This window comes from Diadema antillarum, unplaced genomic scaffold, assembly GCF_040938485.1.
Source record: "Diadema antillarum isolate AM-2024a unplaced genomic scaffold, OU_Dant_1.0 seq00000003_RagTag, whole genome shotgun sequence".
Classification (NCBI taxonomy): domain Eukaryota; kingdom Metazoa; phylum Echinodermata; class Echinoidea; order Diadematoida; family Diadematidae; genus Diadema; species Diadema antillarum.
The window spans coordinates 170,095-193,255 of record NW_027271125.1 but is presented as its reverse complement, the minus strand read 5'-3'; the positions used below and the strand labels follow the sequence as shown (position 1 = coordinate 193,255).

The 23,161-nt window shown below is 42.3% G+C and overlaps 1 protein-coding gene across 1 annotated transcript in view; it reads right to left on the bottom strand.

Moving 5' to 3' along the window:
• LOC139724910 (sortilin-related receptor-like) overlaps positions 1–23,161 on the bottom strand; it is a 140,774-nt gene that overhangs the window by 40,968 nt on the left and 76,645 nt on the right. Inside the window, exons 7-22 of the mRNA XM_071636033.1 lie at positions 22,774–22,943; positions 20,152–20,365; positions 18,771–18,965; positions 18,071–18,159; positions 17,243–17,418; positions 16,329–16,518; positions 13,951–14,073; positions 11,328–11,410; positions 9,803–9,975; positions 8,609–8,835; positions 7,694–7,946; positions 5,991–6,129; positions 5,231–5,431; positions 3,759–3,878; positions 2,436–2,567; positions 370–495 (exon numbers count right to left, since the gene is read on the bottom strand). Coding sequence (XP_071492134.1) covers positions 370–495; positions 2,436–2,567; positions 3,759–3,878; positions 5,231–5,431; positions 5,991–6,129; positions 7,694–7,946; positions 8,609–8,835; positions 9,803–9,975; positions 11,328–11,410; positions 13,951–14,073; positions 16,329–16,518; positions 17,243–17,418; positions 18,071–18,159; positions 18,771–18,965; positions 20,152–20,365; positions 22,774–22,943 — 2,611 coding nt within the window. The remainder of the gene's footprint in view (positions 1–369; positions 496–2,435; positions 2,568–3,758; positions 3,879–5,230; positions 5,432–5,990; positions 6,130–7,693; positions 7,947–8,608; positions 8,836–9,802; positions 9,976–11,327; positions 11,411–13,950; positions 14,074–16,328; positions 16,519–17,242; positions 17,419–18,070; positions 18,160–18,770; positions 18,966–20,151; positions 20,366–22,773; positions 22,944–23,161) is intronic.

Here is a 23,161-nt window from a genome sequence, read left to right as displayed (position 1 = left end):
ATAAAGGCTAACAATTATTCGCCCTTCTGAAAGCTGTTAGTCAAGTGCTCTTTCATTTTGGTAGAAAAGTGAATTTTTGTGGAATTCCCTTTATATTTTCTTTACGTTGTTGTCCACACATAATGTCATAACCTCTAGTAGTCTCCTCATCCAGCGGTTCCCACACCAAAACTTTAACAATTCATAACTTTTGCATCAATTGTCCGATTTTCCTCAAACTTTCACTGATGTATTCAACTAATGTTGCTGCTTTCACTCAATCCACATTTCTCTTTGTTTTTGTTACCTTTAAGAACAGAGGAGGGGCAAAGCGAAAGTAAAAACAAAAACAAAAATAACGAGAGAGAGAGAAAAAAAGAAATGGCTCACTCGTTGAGTAGCAGTCTTCTTCATCCGATCCGTCCCAGCAATCATTATCCATGTCGCACCGGTAAGACGCCTGGATGCAGCGTTTGTTATTGCACGTGAACTCGTCCGTAGCGCATGTGGGGAATGCTGGAGAGAGTAGATTCCAGATAGAGAGGTTCATCCATGCAAGCATGCATACTACAAAGTGTATGTAAACTTTGGCATGTCACATAAAGAAATTTCAGCATTAATCATTTTGTAAACAAGGCTGATGACACAGATATTTTTATAAAATGTCAACATTCCTTGTTCTTGCTTAATTGTAGCATCTATTGTGAGAAAATAACTCAATAATATACAGTGGTCAGCACAGTGATGACAATTTACACCTTTGTTCAATGGCATACAAAGCGTGACCTGAAATTCACGCAAAGAAGATGACTACCAATTCCATCTAAACTACGAATAGACCACTTCAATCTCCTGAAATGATCAATATGCAAATCAGTATAAGTCGGGAAAACACTTTTACACAGATTTTTGACAGTATCGTGAAATTCAGAGAAAATAATGTACATGTATAAATCACACACATATTTGTCACAGACAATATTTTTTTCTACAGGGAAACGAAAACAAAAGAGTGTGTATCTGACATCAAATCTTCAACAAAGGCTTAAAAAGGGAAGGACAGAAAGCATATTATACAAACTTATAATATTTTTTTCGTACAAAGGGAGATCCAGGTGATTTTCATGATTTCACATCATGTTGTATATAAATTGACAGCTCAATGTATACCTAGATTTGTGGAATTTATTGTGATCCTAGAACAGAGATACCAAAACTCTGAGAGACGCAAAAGAAATTACACTAGGCGTTTTCACATCAGCCCGATGTTTCGAAATAGCGCGCTATTTTCTGACATGGGAAATTTTCCCGATAGCGAAATAGTGCGCTATTTGATAAAAATGTGAACACAAATTAACGCGCTAATTGTATCGCTCTGATCAAGAAAATTTCTCAAGTCCAACTCGGGAAATTTCTGGATTAGCGGGATAGTAGCGCGCTATTTGATAATGTGAAAACGACTTGAGAAATTAGCGCGATGCATCCCATTATGCCTAGCGTGTGTGACCCAATCGATCGAGGCAAACTGCACACAAATCACAAGGAATTTTTGAGAGGGCACACACATTACTTATGCTGTTTGCACATACTCAGCTGTCGAATTAGCTCGACAAAAATTGAGGCTGATTCTCTTTGGGCTGAGGTGAATAAGAAATGAAATAGCGCGCTAACTCGCAATCGCGAAAAATTTCTCGAGCTTGGAATTTTAACGGGCTGATGTGAAAACGCCTACTGAACAAGGATGATGACATAGGAGGCTCACATATTTCAGAAATGTAACAATGAATGATTCCATAACAAGACTGCTTTCTTCATAGCAAATTCACCTGTGTAGAATCTATGCATGCTTTCTTCTATTGTTCTGCTTCCTTGAGCCCCCACCATGCATTCTTATGGTGAAGCTGCCATGTCATCATCCTTGTTCATTGTGATTTGTTATAATTTTGTGAAAACATTCTTATTCTTCATCCCAATAACTACAAATTCTGAAGCTATGCACCCAGTATAACCAATTCATAAACATCCATTTGCAAAATCTGAAAATCTTCTGCAGGTACCCTTTAAAAGACTTCATACAATCAACCGTAAATGAGCTGGGGGAGGGGTCTCTGCAGGGGCAACCCCTTCCAGACTTTGTTCCGCTGCCTCGCAGCTTTCAAATTCATCTTTCATGACTACTTTTTAAGACAACTTTCTCTGCCATTTTCAACATATCTTGCTCTTATTTTTATCTATTTATTTATTTTCTTTTTTTTTGGGGGGGGGGGGGGGTGCATGCCTATGGTTTGGACGTAGGATTACAATAACTGGTCATGTGACCATGAACAAGCATGTCACACACTTGCTCCCCTATACGTGAAGAAATACACAATCAGAGATATACATCGAAGGTAAATCTCATCTGTCAGTCCTTCGTGCGGACCGACATAAAAATCACTACGTCACTCAGCACTCACTGCAGTCCTTCTCGTCGGAGTTGTCGCCGCAGTCGTCGTAGTGATCGCATTTCCACGACAGCGGGATGCAGGTGGACCGGGACGTGTCGGGATCCTTGCAGTGGAATTCGTCGGGGCTGCAAGTGTAGAATGCTGTCGAGACGAGAGGGCAAAAGAGTCGCAAACCAACAAAATAAATTTTTAAAAAGAACATCGTCATCCCATACCACTTGTCTCTATCTGAACATTTATCCATCTACAATCTACATGTATATAATTTATCTTTATACATGTACACATCTCGATCTACATTGTATATCTACATCCTTATCAAAGCTTAAAGCACAACTACAGTGTAAATAAGTCTTAAAGTGACTGAGTAACACTCTGTCATCACATATGAACTGTACCATCGCTGTAAAGGAGGAGAGACCTTGAACAATTCCAGAAATCATGGCAACATATATTCCAACATACGGTAGATGAAGGGAAAAAAAACTCAGCTCAATGAAAAAACAAAACAAAACAAAACAAAACAAAACACTCCTTGGCTGAAAATAACTCATGTTAAGCATGCTACATTCTATATTCAGGGTAAAGACAAAAAAAAAACAAAAACAAAAACAAAAATGTACATATATCTAATTATACATGTATACATACATACAATGTAGTTCATTTAATATAAGGCACACTTTTCCATTTTTTTATGACAAAAAAAAAGGACTCCACCTGTTCTCATGATAACCTGTTGTACCAGGCTTCCAAGAAGTAAACAAAAGTGTCTTCACTGGAAGCCTAACTTCTGGGTTACTTATGTTACTCCCTTGACCAGAAGGATGACTTTGACTGAAGGAGTAGACTTTCTTCTATCAATATCCATTCTTCCTTTGTGTCGAAACTATGTAATTTCTGTCTAATCTACCTTTTTCTACAGAAGTAATGGGCTTGTTTTGCTACAAAACCTATATAAAGATGTACAATTGTACGTATAAGTGTAGCCATCAAGGCTGAGCTCACTAGATTTGGACTTTTGCTGACCCCATGCAAGTTTCCTTATAGCGTATAACAAGCAAGTTCACAAGCCCATCAGCGCACACTCTATTCATACCTCATGCCCTACCAACGTGTCACATCTGTTCAATGGCACATGTAGTTGACCATGGAAAAGGGAAACATTTACGCTGGACTGCTTTCCCATAGGAGGATTACCACCCCCGCCATTCTTTGTCAATGGGCAAAAAGGATCTTGTTTGGGGAATATTGGAGGTTCTCTTAGAATTGCGGAAGGAACGGGTTAAGGTGAAATGGGGGGGGGGAGGGGGGATAAAGGGGATGACTCACGGCAGTCCAATTCATCAGAGCCGTCCTCGCAGTCATTTTCATGGTCGCAGCGCCAAGTGCCAGGTAGGCAGCGTGACTGGTTCCCACCGCACAGCCACTCATCGGTGGCACATGTGCTACCTGTAAGTGAAGACATAACATGCCAATGAGTGAGGTTAGGTGATTCAAAGAATTACACATAGTGGGAGGAGGAGGAGGAGGAGGAAGAGGAGGAGGAGGAGGAGGAGGAGGAAGAGGAGAAGGAAGACGAGGAGGACGAAGGGGAAGAGGAGGAGGAGGAGGATTGAGGAGGAGAAGGGGAGGAAGTAGAGAGGAGGGTGAGGAGGAGGGGGAGGAGGAGGGGAGGAGGAGGAGGAAGAGGAGGAGGAAGAAGAGGAAGAAGAAGAGGAAGAGGAAGAGGAGGAGGAGGAAGATGAGGAGGAGGAGGAGAAAGAGGAGGAGGAGAAAGAGGAGGAGGAGGAGGAGGAGGAGGAAGAAGATGAGGAGGAGGAGAAGAGGAGGAGGAGGAGGTGGAAGAAGATGAGGAGGTGGAGGAGGAGGAGGAGGAGGAAGAGGAGGAGAGGAGAAGAGGAGGAGGAGGAAGAGGAAGAGAGGAGGAAGAGGAGGAGGAGGAAGAGGAGGAGGAGGAAGAGGAGGAAGATGAGGAGGAGGAGGAGGAGGAGGAGAAAGAGGAGGAGGAAGAAGATGAGGAGGAGGAGGAGGAAGAGGAGGAGCGAGGAGGTGGAAGAAGATGAGGAGGAGGAGGACGGAGGAGGAGGAGGAGGAAGAGGAGGAGGAGGAAGAGGAGGAGGAGGAAGAGGAGGAGGAGGAGGAAGAGGAGGAGGAGGAGTGGCGAGGAGGAGGAGGAGAGGAGGAGGAGGAGGAGAGGAGACGATGAGAGGAGGAGGAGGAAGAGGAGGAAGAGGAGGAGGAAGAGAGGAGGAGCAGAGAGGAGGAGGAGGAGGAGGAGGAGGGGGAGGAGGAGAGGGAGAGGAGGAGGAGGAGAAGAAGGAGGAGGAGGAAGAGGAGGAAGAGGAAGAGGAGGAGGAGGGAGTGGAGGAGGAAGAGGAGGAAGAGGAGGAGGGAGTGGAGGAGGAGGAGGAAGAGGAGGAGGAGGAGGAGGTGGAGGAGGAGGTGAATGAGAGGAGGAAGATGAGGAGGAGGAGGAGGAGGAGGAAGAGGAGGAGGAGGAGGAGAAGAGGAGGAGGAGGAGGAAGAGGAGGAGGAGAAGAGGAGGAGGAGGAGGAGGAGGAGGGGGAGGAGGAAGAAGAGGAGGAGGAGGAGGAGGAAGAGGAGGAGGAGGAGGAAGAGGAGGAGGAGGAGGAGGAGGAGGAGGAGGAGGAGAGGAGGAAGAGGAGGAAGAGGAGGAGGAGGAGGAGGTGGAGGAAGTGGAGGAGGAGGAGGAGGAGGAGGAACAGTAGCAGTACGAGGGAGTGCCACCCTCTCCATCACCACCACCACAATTCTAAATCTTTCTCTCATCAGTTGAGTACCTGAGTAGGCGTAGCAGTCGCCCGTGGTTATGTTCAACTTCTCGCCCTGGGGGCACTGGCACTCCTCCCCGCCGTCGGGCCGCACAATCTTCTGCATGTTATCCGGGCAGAGGCAGACACGCGTCACCGTGTCGCCGGCTCCAGGTTTGACGATGCACAGATGGGAGCACCTGCCGTTCTGGCCAGAGCACGGGTTCATGCCTGATGGTGTGGGGAGACAAAAACCAAGAAGGAAGCAAAGAAAATTGAAATGGAATCTCACAGGAAACTAGTTTTATGATTAGCCTTTTGGAATAGAGTTAACCAGTTGACATCAGACAAAGCATCAGTGACATCACACATTTGAACTATGACCACAAAGTTGCATACACAAAGACAGTTAGATTGCTGGCTCACGATAGCGGTTGTTTATGGGCTTGGGTGTGGTCATTCTGGTGACATGACATTTGCTCCAGCGACAATTGCTCCAGTCTTATTTTCTCCAAGGACTTGGGGTTAGGGTTAGGGTTGTGATAGGGTTTCAGGTTTAGTTTGATGTGAGGATTAGGGTTAGGGTTATGTTTGTGGGTAGAATTTATGTTTGGTTTTCAAAATAGGCGAATCAAGAATCAATAGTTTTTTCTTTGGAGCTGCACTCTGAAATTTAGGTCTACTGAGACTATGGCACGAGAGTTTACACGCTGTAAGGTAATTGATCAGAGGCTCAGATCTTGGCCATGAAGAGGAAATTTCTGGCCGTCGGGATGGCACCGTGGCTCACCTTGCTGCGATGCATTGTGGAAGATTTTCATGTCCATTGCACTCTGGAGGTCCCTCACGACATCCTTGACGTCCAGGCCCGTGACCTTGTTGGCTGACTGGATCTTGAGGAGCGACCAGTCGTCCCAGAAGATTTGTTGCTGCAGGGAGAAGGTACAAGGAGCACAATTAGACAATCAATAGATAGATGGGGGGGGGGGGGCATTTCACAGAGGTGTTCTGACAACACAATTGACATAGTGGAGGTGTCATCAGTGGCTGGGTAGAAAAGAGCACTCATCTCTAAATCATGAGTATGGCTGTGGTTTGGGTTTGTGGGTTAGAGCCCAAAGATGCCCAACAAGGAACTTTGTCCACATTGCTGCTCTCCACCCAGGAGTATACAATCTTGTAATAGGTACCAGGTAGGATTAGAATGTTGGTTGATCAGAATGTGAGTGCCTGAAAATGCCGACTGGCTGGAATGCTCCCCAATGAGTGGAGAGTGAGAACTGTCAGTGCTGGTTTGAAATAATGTATCCAGTGACTGGGGTTATGATAGTACATACATGCCCTAAGCACTCTACAAGGTCGATTTGGTCCAGTATATTAAAAGTTACGTACATGTATATTATTATTATCATCATTATCATAAAATAAAAAAGAACATTAACTAAAGCTAAACCATAATGTTACAAAAATGCCACAACATGCACAATGTCAGACACCTCATTAAAAGTATGCATCATTTCTGGGGGGAAAAAAAAGAAAAGAGAGGCTTAAGTAACACCACTTGAAATGTCATAACTGACATTGTTAAAAAAACACCAAGAAAGGAGGGTCTATGGATTCATATTTTTGCAGTCTCTCACGGTGAAGTTGCGTGCATGGTTCTGGGTGAATAGTGAAGTATAATGTGATGTTATAATGTAGTTTCAGTTTTATCCCTTCCTCTTCCCGTCCATTAAAGGTAGCAACGGAAATGTAAAGCTGGCTTGTTGCTACCCAACTGCTAGCCCGGAAACAGGCACATTAAAGGCACACTGCAAGACTTTACAAACTTGTACCAACTGGTCCACGGTCAAGAAATTTGGCATTGTTTCTAGAGAAGATTGCAACAAGTACAGGAACACACAGGTACAATGTACGGACACACATAGATACATGAATAATGATAGTAATCATAGGACCGTAAAAAAAGTGCAACTGGGTACCAATGCCTTTACATACAATACTTGAAAACTAACACTTGAATTTCTTCCACATAAACTGAACCTTTTCCTTATGGGAACCGTGTATACCACGTTCCAATGGCACCAACTCATATATGGGAACCTGGTATACCAGGTTACCAAAACTTTAGACAAGAGTGTGTGCATTCATGGCCTAAATTCATGTCTCTTTACATTTTCCTGATCAGAAAAATGACTGGTCGAATGATTACAGTTTGATTACATCTGTTCTCTTTCAGCACCAAAACTGCATGTATTTTGTCAAATTCACCATTTTCTGTTTCTTTGAGTTTTGTTTTGTTTTGTTAGTATTTTGTTGTTTTCTGTTTGTTTTCTGTGTTTTGTTTTGTTTTGTTTTGTTTTGTTTTGTTTTTGTTTTGTTTTGTTTTGGGTTTGTTTGTTGTTGTTGTTGTTGTTGTTTGTTGTTGTTTTTTTTTTTTGGGGGGGGGGGGGGGGGGTTTGGAGTGTGTGTGTGACAGTTTTTATAGTGTACCTTGTAGACAGCAATGGCGAAGGGGTGGGGGAGTCCCTCGTCGATCAGGACTTGCCGGTGGGATCCGTCCAGCCAGGCCGTCTCGATGCGGTCGTAGTGGGCGTCGGTCCAGAACATGTGGGCCGACTGGTCATCGATGGTCAGTCCGTTGGGCCAGTGAATGCCGGTGGTGATGAGCTTGGTCCCGTTGCCGCCATCCATGTGGGCTGAGGCGATGTATGGATTGTCCCCCCAGTCAGTCCAGTACATGTATCTACATACAGAGACAGACATACCATCAAACCACATCCATTGATGACTTTTGGTTTACTACTGAAGATTTTTTTGGTTTTTTTTAATCCTGTATGTATCAAAACACTTTATACTGTATGAGCTAAAACTTTTAGTTATTTCATTTTCATGAATTGATGTGAGGATAAGGATTAGGGTTAGGGTTATATTTGTGGGTGGTGACACAACATTTGCTCCTGCAACAATAGCTGTGATCCTATTCTCTCCAAGGACTTACATGTACGGTTAGGGTTAGGGTTGTGATAGGGTTTTAAGTTTAGTGTGATGTGAGGATTAGGATTAGTGATAGGGTTATACTTGTGTGTAAAATTTATGTTTGATTGAGGTGTGCAGATATTTCATGGGAGCTATTGCCTGAGAAGCTCAATGTCACGTAGCCATTCATGTACAATGTTTAAATGGCATGACAAAACGTTTATCCAGTGCTCTCACCCTTCTTTTGGATCCAGGGCCAGTGCTCTGGGCTGATCTAGGGTTAGGGTTATATTTGTGAGTATAATCTATGTTCGGCTTAGCGTCTGAATATTTCATGGGAGCAACTGTCGCAGAAGCAAATGTCATGGAATTATTCATATACAATGTTTAAATGGCACTCCAAAATACGCGGCAGTCCAGCATTCTTACCCTCGTTTAGGATCCAGGGCCAGCGCCCTGGGCTGATCCAACTGGATGTTGAGAGTGAGCGTTCTCCTGAACCGGCCGTCGTAGCGAGCCACCTCAATCTTGTCCGTGTTGGAGTCCACCCAGTAGATGTTCCGTGCCAGCCAGTCGAAGGCGAGCCCCTCCACCATGTCGATGCCGACGTTGATGATGGCCTGGTTCTGGTAGGCAATGTCATCTGGACAGAAGCGCTGCACGCATGAGCAGATATTGACAAGTTTGTTATGATTACCACCTACAGGGTGCTACATAACAAATCTTTTTTTTTTCGCCACATGCCCAGCCAGGAAAGCAGATTTGCAAAATTCATGTTTAGACGCTTGCCAGAACGCAAATTTTAATTGCCCACAGAGAGAGTCCAAAAGTAAGAAAACGATACAGAAAGACACTCGGTCCATCACTATTTCAGTGAACAGCACACATTGAAGTTGCTGAAATGAAATTAGTATGCACTGCATCATGAAACAGTCATTTAACTTTGGGTTTCTGTTTGATCACTCTGTGGGTTTAATGACATCATTTAACCCGTTGAGGATGAGTCCCGAGTATACTCGGGCAGGTGTCTATGGGAAATGCATGTTGTAGCAAAATCAGTCCGTCCTCAACGGGTTAATCAACATTTTGCTGTCTTTCATAACAGTGCACTATTTAAGACTACCATGGCTTAATTTATAATGTTTTCTACATCATGTGCAATATCATCTGAAAAAAAAAAACTCCTATAACTAGCGCGGATATCTCCAAAATTAATGGACTTTCTGCAAACAATCAATGAGTTTAATACATGACAGGTTCAGGAGAAGCGAGCCTTAAATCTAGAATGCAACGCTACGACGATGCAGCCTCCCAGGTCGGACAATGGAAACAAGTGCTTCACACACATGCAGAATACAAATCTTTGCCTTATCAGCGTCGTCTTTGCATTCACACTGCAGATTTAAAGCTTGGTATTTACCTTTTTAAGGTGTACCATAAACATTCTTTTTTTAATTGTGTTCTTCGTTAAAATTTTTGTGTGATAACAGCATGTTGATGAAATATATACATAAGATGATATCCAATAGGTCTCAAACCAGCAACAGGACTCTTTAAGAAATCGGACATCGTCACAAAGTAAGAACAGGAGCTGCGTTCCCAGTGCAATTGCTGTGCTCTTACGTGGATTTCGTCACTCATGACTTCAGCGTAGTAGTAACAATTGGCGTGGGAGTCGTAGTCCACCGCCGTGGCCAGGCTCAGCCCTTCAATGGGTAGTCGCTCATCGCGTCCGTCCACTAGGAAGTAGCGGTGTATTTCCGTGCGTTCGGCGTACAGTAGGAATTCTGGCCTTTCTGTGGCGGGAAGATAATTAATTTTTTTTTTCCAAATATTAATCAAATCCAGTCACAGCATCTTCTACATGAACCCGGATACACAGTCACAGCATGCCCTGAATTTATCACCGTCGTAATGCTTCAGGAAAGTTTCTTAATTATTCTCCTAAATGATACCATTTTTAATAACTACCACTACTGCTACACTAATGAGCAACCACAACAAACATAATTTAGTTTTGAAGACCTTGAAGACTTTCTCATGTCACCCGCCCCACTAATTTTGCCGTACGTCTTGACACAACACTGCCCTCGCTAGCTCACACACAGATGCATGCTGTCCCCCCACTCACACCCAACCACTCGCCAAATTATGTGTGCGTGCATCCATGCATAAGCTAAAGAGTAAGGTTGTACAGAGTGATGCAACAATATCAGTTGTGGGGGAGACATGAAGGAAGTCTTTCTCAAAGAAAATTCAAGAATAACCAAATATGCTTATCATCACACAGGTAGTAAACAGAACAGGAGTAAAATGTACTCCGTGAAGGCAAAAACTTACTTTGAAAACGAGCAGGTAACATTTGTTGTTAGCAATCCTATGCATTATATAAACTCCTCAAAATAAGTTCTGCAATTAAAGTTTGATATATCATATTTCTCTTATACCCGCATTATCTTCATTAAATATGACATCATAAGAAAGCCCGATTAATTATCTTTAAAATGACACCTCACTTAACATGATAGGGTGTTCTAGGAATGTGCAAAACAGCTGAGTATGGGGACAGATCAAAAGTGAAAAGTCGCAACATTTCTGTTGATAACGTACAGTTTGGACGAAAAAAGGCCACTGGAATAAGCAATGATGAAATGAGAGCTCTTTCAAAAACTCCCATTTCCTAGACATTAGATGACTGTTTGGTCAACCTTTGTATTTAATTTTAATCTGCAGATACTACTGCAGTTTTAATTCATGGATGAAGCCTGGAATCTAATGATAATCTCACAATGCATTCTTTTCAAGCACATTCCTTCCCTGAAACAACAAAGCAAATGGGAATTATACTGTTTGATATAACACGGCTTTATTTTGCAACATTTCACAATTGACCTTTCCTCATACTCAGTCGTACTGCGCATTCAAGGAATACATAATGTGAACAAGTGAGTTGTCGTTGTAAAGAAAATTACTCTGGCTTTCTTATGATGTCACATTTGAATGAAATGATGTAGTTTTAAGAGAAATATGATACATCAAATTGGAATTGCAGGACTTTTTTTGAGGGGTTTTTATATATATACACATTGTATTTCAATCCACAAATGAAGGACATTGAGGAGAAAAATAAAAAAAAGACTTGACTGACCTCCCACGGGGCAGGATACCTGGTCAGCTTCAAAGTATCTCTCCTGTCCGCCATGACAGGTGTCACCTTCGACCTTTCGATATCTGAAATCAGACGGGAATCACATTTTTTTTCTTTTGAAAACCTTGAAGCACGAGTATGTTAACCCATTAATGATGAGTCCTGAGAATACTCGGGCAGGTGTCTATGGGAAATGCGTGTTGTAGCAAAATCAGTCCGTCCTCAACAGGCTAACAGATATGTAAGCTTTTGAGAAAGTCAATAGTTAGGCAGGTTATACAAAAGTAAGTTTGGCTAGTAGGATATGTAGTATATACATGTAAATAGGTCAGTGCATTCATTTGTTTGCTGTGTTTGGTGGTTTGTTGTTGTTGTTGTTTTGCAAAATCATCATTATTTCTTGACATCTGTCTCTACTTTGCAACCAAATAAGACAAGACATCCATGCCTGTGTCCGTGAAGGCAAGAAACATATCCTTAACCCGTTGAGGACGAGTCCCGAGTATACTCGGGCAAGTGTCTGTGGGAAATGCATGTTGTAGCAAAATCAGTCTGTCCTCAATGGGTTAAAATTGTCTCCAGACAGTTGTTGTCACAAAGGGCTGAAGTAACACTCTGGGAATACAAAAGAAAACATACATGTAAATTATTTATTTCCCTTTACACCTGCATTCCCTTCCCTACGTACACCTGCATTTATAGGCTCCAATGATTATTAACACCTTTCTTCTTTTTCTTTTTCTTTTTTTTTTCTTTTTGCGGGGGTTGGGGGCATTGTGTTTGCATCCTGCAAGCCAAAGATATGTCCACCATTTCCAAACAAGGCAATACTCTGTATACTCACTTTCCAGTCAGCACCTAAATGTTTGTACCCATCAGTATCTACATAAACCACATAGTACAGTATTCATCGCATAATCGGGACAGGTTGGGAGTAGCAAACACGGCCCCTTTAAGCGAGGTGCCCGATTTCGCGATGAGTACTCACCACACACTAACGGCATACGACATGTACATGTAGTGCACACACACACACACACACACACACACACATGCATACTGACGTACTGTACATGTACATGAATACACAACACGCTACCCCTCGGCGCGACCCTCCAGCTCTCCCTGCATTCTCGCAATGATGTAGAGTAATCGCAACCGGGTTCGATTCTTCTGTCAAACACGCGTGTAGTGTACAATTGTACACGTAATCAATGTCAGCTCATAGTTTAGATTCATAAAACGTTACGTATTCGCACATACATTGAACCCTTCTCATCTTTCACGCTCTCCCTCCCACTCTCTCCCCCATTTCACTGAATACGTAACTGTTCATAGCCCTCATTTCAATCACGTAACTTTTGCCCAGTCACAACTGAGGAAGATTGTGACGTACACACAGATCACAGTGTACAGCTGTATTGAAAGTTGAAACCAAAGACAGTAGATAACAAGATACGAAGGCGCGCGATAACAATGGACTTTGCCCTCAGAGTGTATGACTGAGATTAAACAACGCACACAGCCTGGGCTGTATGAGCGAGGCATGTTTTTTATTGGATGTGAGTCGAGTAGGAATTGCAAGCGAGCACATGGCTTTGCTTATGTAGGGGAGAAGAATGTTCGCGAAGGCATGTGCTTTGCAATGGCATGGATACTTATACACGGCGCTTTCGTGGCTATGCATGTACATGTACTGGATGGACGGAGGTCAAAACACACCAATCCGAAGCTTGCTTTGTAAGTTTGTTGTAAACGACAACTGATACGGAATCTTTGAAATATTGTTGTAGGTATTTTGGTAGATTTCTGTGTAAAATATTCACAAAATCAAAGATCGCTTGAAGAAAAATTGTCCCGTTTATCAGAGGTCCCCGCCCGATTATCCAGTGAAAATAACGTGCGTTGGAAATGTTTCTGGGAAGCGTATATCATTTAAGCGAGGATCCCGATTATCAGATGCCCGATTATGCGATGAATACTGTACTGTAAAAGTGGTTTCTTTCGCATACAGAAACTTTCGCGGTTTCCATCGGTGCAGACTTTTTCGCGTGTGTTTGAATTCGCGGTCGGCAAAATCTGTGAATTCACAGTCGGAAAAAACTGTTTTATTTTCCACAAGAAACCCTAAAATATTATTCAATTATTCTTTTATTTATCAAATAAAAATTAAAATCAAATGCAGGCTTACCTGAAATCCCGTTTATCAAGTACTTTATAATATGCTTGTACCTACTGCGCGGTATCGCTGTGTGTGTGTTGGCCATCAATACACTCAATGCGTGGAATCTTCGTGTGTGCATGTGCGCAATAGCGTTGTAACAAGCGGCGAGTTCAAAACATTTTCACGTGATGTTAAATTCGCGGTTCAACCTCAAAGCGCGAAAAGCGCGACAATAAAACCACCACGAAAGAAACCACTTTTACAGTAATCAAACTATATTTCCATGACGACGCATTCACAGTGTACAGTAAGAGGATACCGTGGTACAGGGAACTAGAAATCTCGGTCACAGGTAAGCAACAAATCTGTCGTGTGTAAGTGTTATTTATTGAGATCATTGATGAGGGCCCAGCAAAAAATGGGTGCAGGGCCTATGGAACCAACATCACCACCACTCACCCCTTAGAGCGCCGCCAGAATGTACCCTCTGGGCAGGGGTCTGGCTGTTGGGTCGGGTCAACGCGGTCGTCATTCGCGTCCTTATCGCACATGTTGAAGTAGTTCTCCACAAAGCCGTAGTCGCTGTAGGTCGAGAGTTGCATTTCACAAAATGACAGGAGGAAAAAAAAAACTAGATATATCGCTACGGCGACTGATATGCCTCCGCCATAATGCATGGTTCTCCTAATAGGTCTATAGTACAATGTCTTGACAATGTGTGATGACAGTTTCAAACAATTGGCAAAATATTAAAATGACAGGTTTGACACAAATGTGCTGAATGTTCACTTTCCTAGAACTAGGTTCAATTGGATGAATGATTAAAATGTCAGAGTGCAGGTATTTGGGGAACTGATGATTTTTACTTGACTTTTGACCCTTTTATAAGTTTATGCATTGAGTAATTTTTCAAGGTATTGAGAAAAAGTATAATTTCAGTATCAAATGGGAAAATAGCATTATCTAAACCTGGCCTTTGACCTTTGACCTCACAGTTCCGAAGAGAATCACTGTTAGGTTGAACATGCATAAATATGTAAGTTTCATGATGATACCTTGAGTTACTTTTGAGATATGGAGGAAAAAGTGCAATTCAGCACTTTCACTTGACCTTTGACCTTTCGACCTTTGACCTTTTGGCAAGAAACTTCCCACAGAATATATATTGGGGTAATACATGTATACATCAAGTTAAAAAAAAAACCACCTTCATTCATTGCATAAATATAAGGAAAGTAGTGATATTTTGAGGAGCTGACCTTGACCTTTGACCCCTGACCTTTGACCCATGACCCCCAACTTCCCTAGATAATCACTGCCCATCGGTACAAGCATATATACTAAGTTCCATGAAGATACCTTGAACCATTTGCGAGATATGGAGAAAAACATGAAATTTCAAATTTTTTTTTCACAAAATAACCTGTGACCTTTGACCTTTGACCCTGTGACCCTAAAATCCACACAAAGTATTATCCCCCAAGGATATACCCTCATACCAAGTTTGATGTAAAACCATCTCACGGTTCTTGAGATATCGACAAAAACAAAACGGGACGGACGTACGGACGTACGGACGTACGGACGGACGGACGACCCGAAAACATAATGCCTCCGGCCACTTCGTTGCGGAGGCATAAAAACACGGATAAAAGAAGTGTGACGCACTGTACTCATCAATGTACGTATTTAAGAGCACGGAACAACCCAAATATTGAAAGACGATGCTGTCTAGGTGTGTCAGGTTAGCAAAGTAAAGCTACAGGGATATGGAAAAACAGAGGCAAAACATTTTTCATGTGTGCCAACATACACAAGCTGTCAACATGACCTATTTTTTAATTTTAAAGGACAAGTTCACCTCATAGACATGTGGGTTAAGTGAATGCAGCAATATTCGTAGAACACATCAGTGAGAGTTTGGGGAAAATCAAGCAATCCGTTCAAAAGTTATGAATTCTTAAAGTTTCTGCTCAGTCACGGCTAGATGAGAAGACTACTATAGCTTGTGATGTCACATGTGTACAACGATATAAAGAAAGAATAAAGAAAAATCAACATATTTTCAATTTTCTCGCATAACAAAATACTTGACTTCTCTCTTTCAGAAGGCAGGGGAATAATATTACCCTTAACATACGTCAGTAACAAGTCAAAGAAATGTGCGTTTTATTCAAAAAGTAAAGTTTTGTGAAATTCTCTTTTTATTTTCCTTATATCGTTGTACGCATGTGACATCATATACTGTAGTAGTCTTTTCATCCAGCAGAGACTGCGCAGTTACTTTAAAAATTCATAGCTTTTGAACTGATTGTCTGATTTTCCTCGAACTTTCACTGATGTGTTCTGATGATATTGCTACATTCACTCAATCCACATGTATACGAAGAGTGAACTTGTCCTTTAAGACCAGTTGATCTGCAAAGCACTGCCATGGTATGGCAAACATATATTTTCACTGCTTTTGGTTTAATAGGGAAAATAATGAAAAAAAAAACCCACACAAAATGTGGACATCTCTGCTCAGTAAGCTGTATCAGGAACGTTCACTTTGCTACACACTGATGCAAGCTCTGACGGACAAGCTTTTTAAAATACTGCAGAGGAACGGTCAACTGAGTTGTTTCTTTTGGTTTTTTTTCTCAGCAGTGTCCATTGTATTACACAGTATACCGCCTGAAAAACAATCCATTCAGTTCTGCCCTAACTTGCTAAACCTGGACTAAATGATATCCCAAAATGTCCACAGAGTACCGTCCTTGATAATACCTCTGAGCTGGTGTAAATAGAATAGAATCCTACAGCACACACAGGGATTGACTAGGGGTTGTACTGACCACTCAAAGTCGTCCCGATCGCAGGAGCAGTTGACCGACGAGATCGGGCGGTCATAGTCGCGGCCGTTGAAGCAGTCCGAGTGGACACGGCGTCTCTCGTAGATGGTCTTGCGCCCCAGGAGGCAGTTATGCTCGGGGAATTCCTCCCCGGGCCACCACTGCTTGTAGTCATCATCCTGGCATGTTGTGGCTACAACGGAAGACAGATGCACAGCAGAGTTTAATCATTATTACCAATGACCTATGACCTATGACCTGTGACCTGTGAGGAGGAATATAGGAGACAGTCTTTTCATCCTATCCCACTGGAGTCTTAAACATTGAGGACTTATGATCAAAATGATGACATAATAATGATAATAAGTCACTTTTTATTTGCAACAAAACCAACACCTTATTAAAATCTTACTGCTGTCTTTGGTGGTAAGAGAAGTGAAATATTTTCTGCCTCATAACAAACGTTGCTTTTAAAGCTTTCTTTTTATTTATCTTTCTTTCTTTCTCTTGTTTTACTCTTCTCCTCTCTTCTACCTGTCTTCTTTCATCTTCTTTCCCTTTTGTGGTCCCACCTTTTATCATGACCTCTTTGTTTCTGGATATCTAAGTCACTTCAAACCGCTTTCATCAAATGAACTTTGAATTCCTCTTAGAATTGTATGCTCTTTAATATTTCTTAGGGCTAAGTGGTTTATAATTATCTCATAAAAAGCTGAAATCTGAATCCCCATCTCGACTAAAACTATACCATCCCTTTAGCCTGTCGTTCATTATGCTTATAAAGACATCACTAACGGACAACAAATTTGTCCTCTCAGTTCAACAAACATCACTACACATCATTTGATGAGAGACAAATCCCAGTGCTCTTCCTCGAGGGACGAGAAGAGAGGTCAGGGGTTGGAGGAAGAACTCACAGAAGACGTCCCTAAAGTTGATCTGGACGATGAGCCACGAATGGGATTTGGTTTCGGAGCCGAAGACGGTAAAGGTCAGCGTCTTCTCCCCCGGCTCCGTCATCAGGCCATAGACGTAGATTTTTGAGTCCGAGAAGCTCTCCGTGTGCCAGGTTTCGCCCTCGTTGATGCTGTACCTGTTTGGGAGAGCAAAACACCACTCAGCATTAAATGAGACTATCATACTACACAGCCGTCAAAAACAGAACTTGTATCTTTCAACAACTAACTTCACAAAGCATTCATGGGGCTACAGAAGACTTTCTATTTCCAAATCCGCGAGAATTCAAAGCTTATACGAGGAAAATCAGTCTCGAAATGGCTGATCATGAGATATCCACACAAAAAAAAAGATCCTTATAAAAGGCAGGACCCACCATTAGTTTGGATCACTTTGTTGTAGGATATCTCAGCCATTTCAAAACTGATTTTCATCAAATAAACTTTGATTTCCTTTTAGAACTGTGTGCTCTATCATTTTTCATAAGCAATTTCTCATTATCTCACCCAAAAAAAGAAAGAATCTGAAGCCCCATCTCAACCAAAGCAACACCATAATTCCTTTAAAACACCATAGGGTGTGGATGATTGACATCTTTACTCCGTATAATCTGCAAGTGCGTAGGTCCATAAGACTGGTGCAGTTCATATGTTCTAGTCAAAACTAAATGCACAAGTCACAAACTACCAGATTTCAGACAATACAAAGTCTTGCTTAATGCTCCCTCACAATCACCCCATTACACTGACATCCAATACTGATATATGGTTATAAAGCCATCCACTCACTTGACAAAGTTCGTTGCTCCTCTCTGCTCCACCGCCGTCAACACACCCCCGTGGTCTCCAAAGGCGAAGAAATGGTTACCACTCAGTACCTGGAGAATGTACAGTGTTTGAATCAGGCATTCAATGACTTACCCCTTTACATACAATTGTACCAAGGCCATTGCAACTAGAACTTTAGGTGCTTTTTCCATCAGCATCATTTTTTTTCTTTTAAATCTGAACTTGACAAAGTTGTTTCTAAACTAGCCCACTTAGTTGTGATAATGTGTCTCAGTCCAACAAGAAGGCCATGGGTAACACAATAGGGAAAATAGGGATAAAGGAGACTAGGTAATCTATCTGTTCGTTGGCAATTCCTTTATACAGATATCTGTGCCAATCAGTGAAGAGTGAATCAGTGAAGCCCAGGAAGGGTTAAGAACACAAGACAAACTAAACACGAAAATAGCAGAAAGACCTCACTCAATATTTACTAAATATTAACCATGAGAATATGATATATTGCAGAATCAGAACAGCTTTATCAAAACTAGATTCTGCCATTTGCCACTCAAGAGTCAGGTTTAAGACAATTCTTCGCATAATAAAATTAGATGAATATGATAGTTCCATTTTGAACAGACTATTGACACTGGGGACCCATGTAGTGACAGTCTGTTTTCAACCCTACAATGCCATAACGATAAGAGGGGATACTCACCTCATACCACGAGGCGCCGGCAGAGGCCGAGACGTAGAGGTTGAACCTGGCCTCCTCGTTGCGGAAGATGTTGGCGCCCACCTCGCCCATGCCCAGGATGAGCCCTGGGGCGGAGGACTTCGAGAGGATGGGGTTGGTGCGGGATGCGGGGAAGACCTGGCCAAACTTTTGGGAGATGTGCAGGGAACAGGACGGCTGGGGACAGAAGAAATATGACAGAGTTCTTTCCAGTTTAAATATATGGAAACGAACGAATTTCAGTTGGGGTTTGTTCTTCTTGTTTTTACATTTTTGAATGGGAGGTTATTTACTGCTTGAATATGTTACAAACGATGAAAGCTGTAGACATAGACAAAACCAACAAAAAAAAATTGAATAACTACAAAAGCACTCCGAGAGCGCAGACCTCCGCCAAGCAGTTACCTTCTACCGATGATCTTGTTCTTCCATAGAGATCAGTGATTTCCATCCACTGAAAAATCGCCCGATTTTCCAATATAAAGCCTTTGTTACGTCATAAACCCTCAGATGTGTGGCGTGCCTTACCCCAGCAGAAACTAGAGCACGCACTTTAGTGCGCGCATGAAAACTTCAAAAATGCGCAGCTTGAACTCCCAAGTTCATTGACCCTACGTGGCAAAATATCAAAAATCCTTCATAAAACCCATAAAAACTTCCGGATCACTACCAAAATTTAATCATCTGTTCCTTGTGTCATTCTCAACCTTTCCTGCAAGTTTCATCCAAATCCGTGCACAACTTTTTTGACTTATTTTGCACACAGACAAACAAAGTAAGTAACTAACTAACTAACAAACAAACCAACAGTAACGAAAACATAACCTCCTCCCTTGCCGGAGGTAAAAAATAATGATAATAGCAATTTCTCCTATTTTGCTCATTAGGGGCATAGAGTACCAAAGTGATGACAATATCAGTCTTTTGTTACAGCCTGGGTTGAAACCAGGAGCACAATACACACTCAGGCCAGGTGAGGTTGTTTCGAACCAGTTTCCATGGCAACGAATGGCTCTGACACTTGGTACTATATTGTCCCATTGTCTGTTTTAAAACCCCTTCACCCTTCTTCATCCCAAACTTGACATTAATATATTACGTAACTTCATTTTAGCAGTCTCTCCTCTCTTCAGAGAGCAGTACATACAATGTATGTACATGGAGAAAATTACTGAGTGACTGTAATAGCAACAGTGACTTACCTTTTTCTTTTTTCAATTCCTCCTTTAATCTTCTAGGAAATCTTCCTTTTTTCTTTTTCTCCGAGATCAAAGTAGTTTAAATTTGCAACACTTTGTTTCTCTGAAAGTTACATCATGGACCATCATAGATGGGGCAGAACAGAACAGAGTACGGTACGCACCTGTTGGCAGTTATATGGACTGCCGGTGGAGTTCACTTCCGGGGCGGGGATGCGGAACCACTCGCCCCCCTTGTCGTAGGTCATCATCGAGATCATGTTGGCGTCGTCCAGGGACGTGGGGAAGGCGGACGTCGTGTTGAGCATGGTGGCGATGTAGATGCCGCGCAGGCCGTCCACCTTGTGCAGGTCAGCGAAGGGTTCGTCAGCATACTCCCTGCAAAGAAATATGATGTGTGATTTATGTATGATTGTGTTTGGGGGAAATGCACTCTACAAACATTGCTCTTTCAGAATTCATCCCCATTCCCAGCATTTTCATATACTCAAAATATTTTGATAAATTTCAATTACAACCTCCGCCAAAGAAGGAGGTTATGTTTTCCCCTTTGTCTGCGTGCAAAATATCTCAACAAGTATACAAAGTATACAATATACTATAAATGACGTATACAAAGGCTTCTATATTGGGAAATTGGATAATTTTCAGCATGTTTGTATGGGTGGAATCAGCTGCTTGGCAGAGGTCCGCGATGTGCACTCTAGAGAATGCTTTTCTAGTTGTACATTGTAATGCAAATTCATGCATTTATTTGTAAACATATAAGTTTATTTTATATGTTTCTGTTGGAAACAGGGGATAATGAATGCATATGATAATTGGGGGCTCTAGTTGTGAATGGTTGCATCAAATGAAGATGAAGGAGATGATGAGGGAGATAAAGAAGGAACAGAGAGGGGGAGAGACAGAAGGAACATAGAGAGGAGGAAGAGGAGGAGGATGGGGCAGACAATACTTGGGAGGGGAAAAGAGATAAGGGAAGAAAATGAAAATGAGAACTGGAAAGAAAAAAGGGGAAGGGAAGAAGAGGAGGAAAAGAAGGGAGAGAGAGAGAGAAAGAAAGAAAAGGAAGAGAAGCATAGGCAAAGAAAAAAGGTGAATGGGAAGGGGAGAAAGAAGAAGGTGAAAACAGAAAGAGGGGGAAGGAAGAAAAAGGAAAGGAAAATGAGGAAAGAAAGGTGGAGATCATGGAGATGGTAGGAACAATGAAAAGGGGAAGAAGAGAAGGAAGAGAGATGGATGGAGAGGAGAAGAAAGAGAAGACGAGAAGGGAGAAAGAAGAAAACATAAGAGGAGGTGATGGTAACCATAATGACCGGTGACAGGGATAACTTTGGAATGCTCCTTGACATTTACAGTTAATAATAAAACTATGAATCTCCAGTGCCACATCCAACCCCAGTGCAACATACTGAATTGCATCTCCATGCCATCATCTTGTCATGGTTGAATTTTCATGTCATGGTATCACCATTTGAGAATAAAAGTTGTATTACATGATACCGTATACGCCATTTACATGTATTTAGCGAGTCTAACTTTTCGGGAATCGAGACTTCCCAACAATTTTGTGAGTGGATAAATTCGCAATTGTAGAGTACAGTGTACTGAACAGAGGATTGTATGCGTGCATGTCACATCTTTGTCGGGATCACAGTTTAAACATTTTCATGTGTATTTAAATTTGTGAGTAGTACCCGACTCGTGAAATTTGCAAAAATAAAAACCTCGCAACGTATTTGGCCTAAACAGTAGATGCTTTTGAGGACATTAAAGTCTCACTATGGACAGGCATTTAACATGAGTGCATGCATTCGTGGCAAGATACAGTGTATAACCATAAACGTTGCCCTTCTGGGCAGAAATTGTTAACATCGCTTTGTGCATTTGAAATTACATGAGTCAGTGCATTTGCAGTACAGTCCGACCTCTGTTATTCGATCATGTCAGGACTGGTGCCCGTCCAGATAAGCGATTTGGTCAGATATGCAAGAAACAATGTTTATGTGTACCTATATATCAAAGTAGGCTGCCAAGCCGGTAGCAGGTATGTAGTACACACCACAACAGCAGTGTAATTTATGCCAGCCTACTTAAATTCATACTTATGAAATTGAAACGTTTTTACTGTAAAAGTCACAACATGTTTCTGTTGAGAATATCATAGGTAAATTGTGTGAAATTGTGAGAATTGTGTTTCTAATCACTTTCTTTCTCTTCTTTTCTCCACTGCTTGGAGGCGTCCAGATAAGAGCGGGGGTTGGAAATCAAGGTCAGACTGTAATTTAGATTGGTAGTAGAGGTGTTGCAATGGTGTTGGGGGTGTAGCAATGGTGTTGGAGGTGGTGCAATGGTGTCGGAGGGGTTGCAGTGGTGTTAAAGGTGTCGCAATGGTGATGGAGGTGTTGCAATGGTGTTGGAGATGTTGTAATGGTGTTGGAGGTGTTGCAATGGTGTTGGAGGTGTTGCAGTGGTGGTGGAGGTGTTGCAATGGTGTTGGAGGTGTCGCAATGGTGTTGGGGGTGTTGCAGTAGTGGTGGAGGTGTTGCAATGGTGTTGGAGGTGTTGCAGTGGTGTTGGAGGTGTCGCAATGGTGTTGGGGGTGTTGCAGTGGTGGTGGAGGTGTTGCAATGGTGTTGGAGCTGTTGCAGTGGTGGTGGAGGTGTTGCAATGGTGTTGGAGGTGTCGCAATTGTGTTGGAGGTCTTGTCATGGAGTTGGAGGTGTTGCAATGGTGTTGGAGGTCTTGCAATGGTGTTGGAGGTCTTGCAGTTGCTCCCTAACCTGAGGAAGGAGTCTCCACCAGGACCATCTGGGCTGTAGTAGAGGATCTTGGTGAGGGAGAGAGAGAAGACACTCCCCTTGGCCTCCGAGATGTACAGGTTGGTGAACACGTCGCCATGGTGGACACACACAAACACCTGCTCCTCCGACGCATCGGCGATGTAGAAGTCCTGCACGTTAGGGAAAGATTGTATGATACATGTATGAGTGAATGCAAGGTGTTTAAATATATAAGTTTGTCATGATTTTGAATAAACCTCCCCCTAAAAAACAGACAAAACAAACAAAACATTTATGTGATTTTTTTTTTCTTCGTAGCTTGGGAAACAAGATTTCTGGTAATCAGAGACCATGAGTCACGTAGAGATTCTGCCCCTCAGAAGGTCTC